Source organism: Podarcis pityusensis (assembly GCF_964106645.2).
Source record: "Podarcis pityusensis genome assembly, chromosome: 2".
NCBI classification, from domain to species: domain Eukaryota; kingdom Metazoa; phylum Chordata; class Lepidosauria; order Squamata; family Lacertidae; genus Podarcis; species Podarcis pityusensis.
Window position 1 is genome coordinate 14,800,200 of NC_138029.1, and position 11,432 is coordinate 14,811,631.

General features: G+C 42.8%; 1 protein-coding gene and 1 long non-coding RNA gene across 3 annotated transcripts in view; one reads left to right on the forward strand and one right to left on the reverse strand.

Annotated features, from left to right (window-relative positions):
• Window positions 1-1,946, reverse strand: part of HOXC10 (homeobox C10) — a 5,280-nt gene extending 3,334 nt beyond the window's left edge. The window contains exon 1 of the mRNA XM_080994856.1: window positions 1,000-1,946. Coding sequence (XP_080850982.1) covers window positions 1,000-1,843 — 844 coding nt within the window. The 5' untranslated portion in view covers window positions 1,844-1,946. The remainder of the gene's footprint in view (window positions 1-999) is intronic.
• LOC308471180 overlaps window positions 1-5,406 on the forward strand; it is a 22,336-nt gene extending 16,930 nt beyond the window's left edge. The window contains exons 1-4 of one of the 2 annotated variants that reach the window (XR_013982757.1): window positions 1,942-2,236; window positions 3,807-3,949; window positions 4,400-4,507; window positions 4,693-5,406. This is a non-coding gene — a long non-coding RNA (uncharacterized lncRNA). Of the gene's footprint in view, window positions 1-1,941; window positions 2,237-3,806; window positions 3,950-4,399; window positions 4,508-4,692 lie in introns of those variants that run through there. The other variant, XR_013982756.1, reaches the window with a different exon arrangement.
• Window positions 5,407-11,432: the final 6,026 nt, after the last annotated feature.

The window sequence follows — 11,432 nt, forward strand, 5'->3', positions numbered from 1 at the left end:
TGTTTATTTTAAACGCACAAACCACCACCAATGTAACACACCTCATCATAACTGGAAGGCTCTTTTTCCTAGAATACCTAAACTTGAAACAGATGCTCCACGCACGTAAACGCTGGGGATGAGGTGGGGAAGCTGTTTTCTGTACAAACAAGACTCTAGATGCCGGGAACCGCGGTTATCAATGAGGAATGCAGCAATGATAATGAAACTCAACAATCAAGTCCACTCTGAAGTGTTTGGCAAACCATCTCTACTGCCCATCTCTCTCTCTCCCTCCCCCCACCCACCCCCGCCGCACCTTTAACAAGCAACCCAGACTTCGCAAGTAAAGAGAAAGAGATAGCAAATTGTTACCCAGGGGGAAAGAGGAAAGAAAAACGATGAGAGAACCAGAAGCATCAACCAGGAAGAAAAGAAAAGGAGGGGAAAACACATACACATTTCTAGCGGAAATAGCCTTGGTAGAATTTTCCTGCAAGCCCAAAAAGGCATTCGTCCATACTAAGATTATTTCATAACCTCCCTGCCACAGACTTAGCAACTTAGCAAATATAAAAACCACGACGTTGCTCGCAACTTCACCCTGAGTACGTACCACCCCCAAAAAACACAATCCTCTCCAAAGGAAGGAAGAAAACACACACACAAACACACACACAGCAACATGGACTTCTAATGCTTTTTTGCATTTGCACTCATTTAAATGCTTCATAAATAAACTCCGTTTATTTCGACTGTTGTTGTTGTTATTATTATTATTATTATTATTATTATTATACTACTCTTATTTAGGGAAGTGAGCAGAAAGCGTAAGCTGTTTAGAAACGACTGCATTTAAAAGGGCAGAGAGAAAAGTTAATGCATCTAATGAACCACAATGCCAGGGTCATTGCTTTCTTAATAATAATAATAATAATAATAATAATAGAACTAACAACTTTCACGATAAATATTGTAATTTTAAAGTCTGTTGCCTAAGGTGCAGAAGAATCCCCTTACCTTTTGCTTCGTTGTCAGAATTGTCAGTGCTGGTGTCTGTGCATTTATTCATGTCCTTCTCAGTTTCCGACGAACTGATTTTGGCAGCGGGGAGACTTTTTTCTGTTTTAATTTCGTTGGCGGACGTGTTCTGAGGGTTATCAGACTTTGCGTTGTCAGGGAAGCTGACTTTAGCTCCTGGTTGGGACAGTGGTGGCGGTTGCTGCTGCTGTGGTTGCTGAGGTGGTGGTGGTGGAGGTGGTGGTGGTGGAGGAGGTGGTGGTGGTTGTGGTGGTTGTTCAAGATGCTCACTCCTTTGGCTGAGGCTCGCCCTGGGTTCAAAACTTGCCTCAAACTCGCTTGGGTTGCTGCAGTTTGACGCCTTTTCCATGGAGGAGTAACCTTGGCTGGCTCGGTAGTAGCTGGGCACGGGGACTTCATGGTCATTTAGGCAAGGTTCAGGCATCTGATTGGGGTAGAGGGTCGCCTCAGTGGCGTTTTTTGCTCTTTTGTCAGCATTGTACATACAGCAAGCATTTTCTTCCTTGACATTGGTTGGGAAAGAGCAGGAGGGGAGTTGTCTCGCAACAGGTTGTTCGATTCGGTAAGTATTTTTGGGGTCACACCAGGTGTCTAGCTGAGAAAGGTAAGATGGATAGGTGTTGAGAGACAGGCTGGCGTTATTCACCTCGTCTCTTTTGGAAAGAGACGGGATAATTCCACAGTTCCTCATCATTCCACAGTTGAAGTCGTTCCCAGATTGCATATACATTCCTTGGTTAGAGGAATAATTCTCCCCTCTGCAGGTACCGGCTAACGAGTCCATCAAAAACGAGTTAGAAGTCACATTGTTGGGACATGACATTTTCAGAGAGGGATTTTAAAGAGGAATACTACAGCCAGGGGCTGACATCTTTTTTTTAGGGAAAAATATCAGCACCATAATTATCCACGCATTGGTCCCAACCACGTGACTGTCAGGCCAATGAGGATTGAAAATGGCCTTGATGATTCAGACGCCGGTGACGTCACCGGGGTCAAGTTGTTGAGAGAGGAGAAAACCAGCGTGGAGCAACAGCGACATCTATCAGTTTCTGAAGGGTAGAGAACCCAGGACCTTCACGTTGAACAAAGGAGAGAGACCCCCTTTTCCTCCAGTTTGTTTACCAATGAACGAACGCGTGTCTACAGCAGAGTGGGGGGGGAAATAAAGGAAGCGAACGCGTAAATAGAAGCAAAGTCAAATTCAAATTAAAAGGTCAGCAAAAAATCCACCTTCATCTCCCACTCTTTTCTTTCATTCTTACCCTTTCTTTTTTTCTCGCCTAACCCCTTAAGATAAGTCTAATTTCTTGTGGGCAAATAATTAATCAACCCCAAACCCCAAAAGAACTCCCCCGCCATCCCTTCTCCTTATATCGAATTTCTCTTTCTTTTTCGTTCTCTCCCTCTTTCTTCCCCCGCTCCCCACCCCAGTAGCTAAACTTGAAATGCATGAAAACTGTTCCTTCAGACATTTTTTTTTTCTTGTTTCAGAACTACTTTGGTAGATTCATTTTGATTTGGAAAACAAGCAAACAAACCTCGCTATATTGAATGCAATTCCCTAAAGATGTAGGTCAAAGCACCTTGAGAAATCTGAAGCAGTGTCGTTAGGGTCACTTTATATTAAGTTCAGGTGTTTCTTGCGTGAGGAACCAGCTTAATAACTGAAATGGCGACATTTTAGATTTTGTTTCATGCGAATCGTTCTTCCTAGTCTGTTATAAAATTGTTCTCTCCGTTGGTTTCTCTCTGGAGTACTTTTGTAAAAATATTTCCCCTGCAAATACTGAATGAAACGTTCTTCTCCTTTCTAACAACCCCCAAACCCGCAAACTTTCATCATTCCTGCTTTCATTGACGCAGAAGCTCTGCACAGGTTTGTTAATAAACTTCCCAAAATTGCATCAAAATAAATATATCAATGGGAGATAGCACAGAAGTATCCTCTACTCTTAGGGTATAAGTCTGGACATTCCCCACGCCTCTTCAGGAAATTACGACAATTAAATAGAATGAAATTTTAAAATATTGGGTATTTTAGGGGTGCTTTATTCAGCAGAAAGGTTGTCCGATCAAACACGGTGTTTTACTTGACCTTATTTTCATTGATTAAACTCCAAGCAAATATCTATGTGTGTTTATTTCTTCTTAATTTCCCTACTCCAGTCTCGTTCAGTCTTTATGATCCTGTCTCCCTTCTCCTTCTCGCTTTCTCCCTCTCTTTTAACTTAACGATCTCAGAATAATAACTGGTATTACAGATATAAAGATATGTTGAACGAGGTGCTTTCATTGTGCTGTTTCCTTTATTAGACGTTTTCTAAACAGGCTAGCAATTAAGCCAAATTATTATTTAGTGTATATCAAATTGACTACACTGTTAGAATCCCGCTTTGACAATGATGTCTATAGTTTTGGGTGGTTGTGTGTGTGTGTGTGTGTGTTTTTTAAAGGAATCTGACACTTTGTGGCTAAATCCATGAAAAAGAGAAGAATAGTACTAGACCATGAGAATATTAATACTACCAATACTTATAATGGCAGCTGGGAACAGAATTAGCTAAACGGCTGGAATCTCAAGATCATTACGACGGATCTGAAACCTTTTAAAGAGTTCATAGTCATTCTCAAGGAGTGGGAGGGAAGGCTTTTCAAATAGAAGAGGAAAACGGTGAGGAAAATTGAGCCAGAAAGTTTGGTAGGCTGTGGGGTTATGTGGAGAGAATTGAGGAACTTGACCAATTTCAGTAATGTATATTTTGGTGTTATTGTTTTAAATGCAGTGCTGGCTGCCCAAAGCCATCAGACCTTGACGACAATGTTTTCTACAACAACTGTTTTACAATTCCACTCGGCTGTTGCTTCGGAAGGGCTTGCAGCCTGCTGGCCCCCACCTTCAAAACCAGCCCCCTCCACATCTTCAAGGGTGAGAAGTTTTAATATCTTAGGCCAAGGAAGTCTTAAACCGCATCATTCTATTTGTCTCAACCACCCCCCACCCCCACCCCCGACCGCCCCACAATCCACCTCCACCCCGAAATACAGCCACGCTAAGAGCTTTTTTCCCTGCACTTTAAACGCCGTTTGCTTCCTCTGGAAAGCTATTTGAGACTTTATAGCCTCTATTTGTGTTATCTGCATAGGTCTTTTTAAAACAGTTTGATAGAAATCGTTCAGTTTTATGATATCCAACGAAAATTCCACATAATATTTATAAGCAAAGAATAAAACTTTAGCATGGGAACCAATACTTCCTCATTTATAGGTGATGAAATTAAAGACCAATGCAGTTTGGCATTATATGGCTTTTTTCCCGTTCTCTCCCTCCACCCCCACCCACCCCTCCCCCACCCTTCCCTTCTTTATTTTTTTGCAGATCATGTGGCTGACTCAATATTTTTAGGCTCTGAAGCCCTACACGTCTTCATATGTGCATTTTGTGGCGGGGGGAGAGAGACCAGCATTTGACCCCGTTTCCTTCCCTGTGAGTGAAAATGAAAATGTGTTTCCAAGTCTTTTATATCCTTATTTACTGCTGTGCATTCTTGCTGTGTGTTATATTCCCCCTTTCTCTCTCACACACACGCATACTAGGAAGCAGGAAGAGGAATTTACAAACCGCACTGTGGTGAAACCTGTCAAATAATTTGATTTTTATCCTCTTCACAGATTCACACACCGCCAAGGAATTTTCAGTGGATGAGATGTTGTACCCATATCTCTGAAGACAAGATAGAGGGCGTTTTAAATGTGTGAAGATGATGAAGATAAAATAAAATGTTGTGGGTGGGTGGGTGTGTATACACACACACAAACATATATATATATATACATGTGTGTATATACTGGTGGTTTTGACTATCATTGTTTTCACTGAGGATTATTGACATATTCATACATATGTATTTTAAGGAGCGTAGGTGTCTCGGAAGTCATTTTTTAAAATGTAAAGCCATAGAGTTATTTAATTCCAGGCGTCTCTTGTGGGCTTTGACGGTCAAAGTCTTACCCAAAATAAAACAACAGCCAGAGAGAAGGAGCGAGAGATGGTCATAGTAGATGGAGGGACGTGGAGGAGAACCCGTTTCATCACAAACAGCGAAATACATATTTCCTGACATCATTCTAGGTCTTTTGATATCTGGCGGATCTGGCGCTGAAGGAATGCTGGGGAATGTCTCCAGGAGACCGAATATTGTTTAAAGTTAAAAATAATTAGAAGTATGATAAACATGGGTCATTAATGGGAAGAGAAATAAAATCCATCAGCCTAAGTAGAACCCCCGTTGGGAAAAATGCTTTAGTCTAATTGCAGAAAATAAATACCAACAAATGCTATTAAAACTTAAAAAGGAGAAAGCCTGTGTGTGGAATAAAGACCTATAACAGCCTGCTCTGGGTTTTTACACTCCTTTGGAAATCAGGGTGGAAATGAAACATGCAATGCCCCTTATTAAAAAAAAGGAATGGAGGGGGGAAGAGGGTAAGAAAGATTGGGGTGGGTGGGGAAAATTATACATATGTAGACTTTAAGTTGGCTCACATGTAGAGTGGGGTTCGGCAGTGTCTTATTCTCTTGCTTTGTGGCTACTTCGGTATGATTTCGCGGGAGTAAAAGCCAGGAAGTGTTTTTTAAAAAAGTCAAAGAGGAGTTAAAAAAAATAATTAGGGGATTTCTTCCTTCCTTTCTTCCCAGTGTCTGGACATATGAGGCAAACTGCAGACGGTCCTGCTATTGTCTTTGGTGTCTGATTGCTCTCTCTGTGAATGCCAAAGGCAGACAGTTCAGTTGACCCAAAAGAGGGGGAGAGGAGCCTTGAAACCCGTCTCCCTTTGCTTTCCTAGAGCTTTGCTCTGGGCTGGAGACGGAGGGCACGCGGCTGCGAGGGGTTATGGGGTGGGTGGGAAACACAAACAGGCGCGCACACCGGCGCGCTGCCAGAGCACCACATTTCCCATAAAAATCTAAAGAATTTTTCTCCCCAAAAAAAGCAAGCAAGGAAGAAAAAAGATGCACGTGTCCAATAATTCACGTAAAAGCACATCTCAAACTTGCACATAATATTTTACCTGTTCCCTTTTCCTTCTAATTATTTAACCGTGAGTTATGCGTGGAAAGTGTCTCTTACGTCCATTGTATTTTTTAACCAACTTCCCCCCCTTAACATTTTTATAGCGAGCATTCATTTTCGCTTCTAGGAAGTATTTGGTGGCAACACTTTAATGATTACCTTAAATTTGTATTTTCCCCCCCTGCCTGGTATTATGCCCCGTGTTGTGGAGGAAATAATTCTGATTTATGGCAAAGTACACTAGAGTACAATAACAGTGATGCAAAAATAAAACCCACGCCTTTAGATGTTGGCTTAGAAACTGTAAACTATCACCACCAGAAATCTATCAAACTTTACAATCCCTCTTATACTGCTTCCTTCTTTCGGAGTAACTTAAGTCAAAGAATTATGGAATGATATTATGTTCCTTGAGGTGGTATTGAAAAGTGCTCAAGTTATTTCTACCTCCAACATAGAATCTTCAGTCACCAAAAGACCGGCCTGAGGTTGGCCACCTTTCTTTGTTTTGCATGGTGGAGACCAAAGTTGTCCAGAGTTACTTCGTGGTGTTCACACACACCAGTGACAGTATTCAAGTTGCTGCTCCTATCTCTCTCCCTCTCTCTTTCTACGTGTGTGCGTATACAGTTACACATACCCCCAATGCACACAGAATGCAAAAAAAAAAAAAAAAAAGGAGTTTAAGCAATATTAAAGATTGCATTGGGAACATCAAAGTCGCTGGGCCGCTGGCCTTATCCGTCAGGCTCTTCTTAACTAAAATCACACACTGAGAAGAGAAGCAATAATGTGAATATATTGCCTACGATATCTGATTTTTCCTGATATCGTTCCAATTTCAGCTTGAAGGGTGATGTGAAAAAAGCTTTGAATTTGGGGTGTGGGGATCTGGTCCTGATAGATGAGGGGATAACTATCTTTATACCTATCTGGCTTATGAATACTTTATTATTGCAAACTACTTCGTACAATTAGCTTGATAAGTTGACAAAGAAGCAGAGAAGGCTGAAGGGGGTCATATCATTCGAAGCTGCGTTTATTAGGAGAGAAACCATCGTACTATGCCTGGTATTTTCGAAGGATTTTCTGACTTAGTTCCATTACTGGGTTAAAGTGTGGTTCAATGGTTTTCAAAAATACGTGCTCATTTACACCGCTGCTACCTCTTTTTCTAAGAAAAATTTAAAAATACGAATGAAAGAAATAGTGTTTTTCCCAGGGAAGAGAACAATGTTATATTCTTAGTGGGGAAGAAAAAAGAAAAACGCGCGGAATGAGAATTTTAGGATACACAGAATTAGTTAATTACCTGTTTTTAAAACAACCCAAAGACAAACTAACGACAAAAGACCTCAGAAACTGCCTTTCCTCCAATGGCAGTATATAACCGGGCAGGCTATCGCATAAGATGTGCAAAAACACATTTCCCGATTATTTCGAAATATGTATTCTTTCCCTAGTTTTGCCCTCGGCTGTTAAAATTTATTAATAGTGATACAGGTGTTGGAATCCTTTCTCCAAAGCGAGAAGCCGTCGGTTCAAATAAAACCTCGGCTATAAGTCCACCTAAAGTCTGTATCCTGCGTCGCTATGTTCCAAAGATCTGTGGCACGACGTGTGGATGCTATTTCATTCAATTAGTTAACAATTCAGTATAGGTGTTTTCAATAGGAAGCGATAAGTGCTTCAGGGAGTTTAGTTATATATGCAAGCGCCCACACTACCATATCCTTAGTTGTAATGTTGATATCAGCCGCAGCCGCTGCTCATTTTTTAAGGTGCAATTTCTGTGAAAAAAAACTCGATCGGCACAAGGGTATCCAATTATTTTAGCAATCGTTTGAACCGAGACATAAGGTTTACATTAAAAACGTTTGAAAAGAATGGCTGCAGATGGGTCTGTACATGTATTGCTTAGATCGGCTCTTTTAAAATGTTGTCGACTTAATTTTAACCACATAGAGAAGCATCTTTTTTTGTTCTGCTTTCAGTCCATAAACAACATTGATTGTTCATTTTATTATTTTATTTTTCGCCAGAATAAACATACATATACATTTTTTTTGGTACGGCTCCTATCAACAGCGTGATCAATTTTCATTCGCTGCAGCAGAGATTCGAAAGTCTTCCGAGGCTGCAAGCCACATTCTTGTGGTTTCATGTTGTAATTCGGTGGTTATCAAAAGCAGAGAGACCTGCTTGGGTCTAACATATGTTGAACATCCGTATAGTTCGCAACTTTATTAAAAGAGTATAAACGAGGCCTTAATGAGACGCCATTTTAAGGGTGGTTTTTGTGAAAAATATATAGCAAGAATGATGGTGCATGATATAATGTGAAAGCCTGATCAATTTTGCTCTCAAAGTAAACTTCAGATTCATATGAGGATTATCTAAATGGGGGGATTGAAAGTAAGGAAGGATGTGGGGGGGCTATTTTTGCTGTATTGCTATCAATGCCTTTCCCCACTGCATTCGTACACAAATCCATATTAAAAAGAGGAAAAAATAGGCCTTATCATAGCCCACCTCCCCTTTATCCAATTTTGTGCCCATCAGATGTACAAAGAAAGGCAGGAGACAAAATTAATCGTACATTCAATTATGCTTTTGGAGAGGAGGGGAGGGAGGTTGCTCTTAACGACCCACAAGAGTCTCTCGCCCTAGCAAAATGGGGGATCGCGGGGGCATTTTATTTACAGGCACGCAGGCATGGCTGGTTCTCTTCGTCGGGGGCTCGGAGGTGCCTCCTGCAGAAGTTACTTGCAAGCAGAGCGGCGAAAGTCACCCCCCTCCCCGAATCCACAACCAGGCGAAGAAGACCGGCTCAAGGCGATAGGAGCTTCAAGTCCACTTGCCAAAGCCACTGCCCCCTTTCTCTCCTCGACAGGCTTCTCCAGGGTCCATTGAGGCCAAGTTTCCGAGCCCAAAAGTCCAAACTCTTTGCGGACCTCCAGTGGTGGTGGAAAGCTTTGCCCAGGGCGATTGGTCCGGCGGCTCTTTTGCTGGGTTGCTTAACAGGGTTGCTTTATTTACATGATGCCACCGGCGAGCAGGCTGCACAGTCAAGTTTATGTTTCTCAACTCCAGAACTCAGAGGAGGAGGAGTGTTCTCTGGGCTGCTGGGACCACTTGCCGAGAGGTGCGTGGGTCTGCATGCCCGTGAACTGCCATGTTCAACATACAAGCTGTAGCCTGCACAAACCACGCCAGGCACACGCAGAAATACACCCGGACGCGCACACATCTCCATCTCCCCCAGCTCTAGTGCCCACTGATGGTTGTGGGGGGGGGGGCAGCTTGCACTTCGCAAACAAACAACAAACAGCAACAATAACAAAACGGGAGGACTTATTTCTTGCACTCCAATTAACATTTAAAAACAGAATAAGTCCTGCCCAGAACCCAATTAAAAAACTCGCCCCTCACCTTCCTCACTCTGAGCTATATCTCCCAACAATGTCACCTCCTAGCAGCTTCCAATACGTTAAGGAGGGATTCCAGGCAGGGGGACAGGAAACAGGTTCGCTTAGCTGTGTGTTTGCACGTCACACCGAGAGGTCCTTCGCAATTAGCCTGTGTGCCATTAACGTGGCTTTACACCGAGATCCCCAGCCTATGAGGGAGAGGACCTTATCCTGATGGACCTTCCGAGCGAGAAATAAAGTTGTCTTATGCAAAGCCCCAAATGCGTGCTAGGAATTTAGAGGGAGGAGGAAAAGAAGGAGGGGAGAGAGAGAGGGAGAAAGGAGAGGGGCACTTGTAAAACTTTTATGCCAAACAAAGTTATAAAAACTTTCCATGCGTTAAGATATCAAAAGGTTTATAACAATAATAAAGCTTGAATGTGTGCTGGTGTGTGTGTTTGTGAGGGGGGGGGGAGAGAGAGAGAATTCTAATATTCTAGCAATATTAAATCGCTGAGCAACCGAGTTAAATATTAAGTACCATAAACACCAGGCTTGGTTCGAAATCGGTATTTGTAATGTGTGGGTCCATATATATTCAAATGGGTGTCGTGTGTGTGTGTGTGTGTGTGTGTGTGTCCCACACCCACAAACCCACACCCACACCCACGTATCGCCGCCTACTGCTGGACTCTTAACTCAGTAGGCGGGAACATTTAAAAAAAACGAAAAAAGAATCTGAAGGCCTTTCTGATTCCGGTTTATTACAAAAGGGTTAAAGGTGATGGACTTGACTCCATTGAAGTTCAAAGACATCATATATTCACATTTTTTGTTGTTGTTCTTGTGGTCTTCGTCTCTCTCCCCCCCCCCCCCCAAAACACAATGCAACCAACATAACGCTAGCGTATAAAGTGCAGTTGGCTATTAGGCTATATTGCCGCTAGATGCCTCGACTTTGGGGAGGGAAAGGAGGCAGAAGGCTAAAAAAATTACACCCCTGCTCCTAAATGGTACCCCCTCACTCCCCTAGCTAAATAGTCCCCTTCCAAAAGAAAAAGGAAAAACCCCGAAGAACATTAACGGGTTATCCCTACCTCGCACTGCTGCTTAATACCCTTGTAAAGTCCCACATGGTCTATAAACTTGGATTTTACAACTGGCATTCCATTTTAGCTCGAGAAAACTTTGAACTAGGCCTCCAGTTTCATTGTGTCGCAGCCCCAGCCAAAGACGTGGAAAAGGAGGTGGGATGGGGGGGCGGAGAGGAGAGGAGAGGGGGAAAGTTAGGAGTCAGAGCGTGTGTGTGTGTGTGTGTGTGTGCGCGCGCGCAAGGGGGGGGACTGGAAGAAAGCTAAGCAAAGACACCCTTATTTGTTTACTATTTACTGCGGAAGTCTTTTTCTATGGCCAGACGGTGGTAATTAAGGAAAAATTAAGCTGTTTAGTGCTGCAGTCTTTATTACAATGTCTAGACTAGTCGCCCCCTTTGTCCAGACAACGGCCGCAGTCACGGGGTATTGACTGGACTTTCTGACCTGGCGATGTGCACCTTATTGCACCTACGTTTTAAGTTTCTCCCTAACCTTGGAAAAGTTTAGAAGTCGCCCATTAAAGAGAGGCGGGCGCCTTTCTCCCCCATCAGAAAGATGCGCCATTTTGTTTCCTCTGTATTCCCCGCGTGTGAGTGGGGTGGTTTTTGGCTCCACTTTTCTCCTAAGGGCTGTTTCGGACCTTCTTTGGTCCACCTTGGGTTCCAATGCATTTCCCACACCCTTCTGTGCTCTGGGCACCACAAACCAAAGAATCGCCCATGACAAGGACATATTTACAGTAGACCTTGAGTGTCTAATCCAAGGAAGAGGGAGGTTATAGGCCCTACATCCGTATTCGCCAGACTCTTCAGGGAACAACCGCACCAGCACAC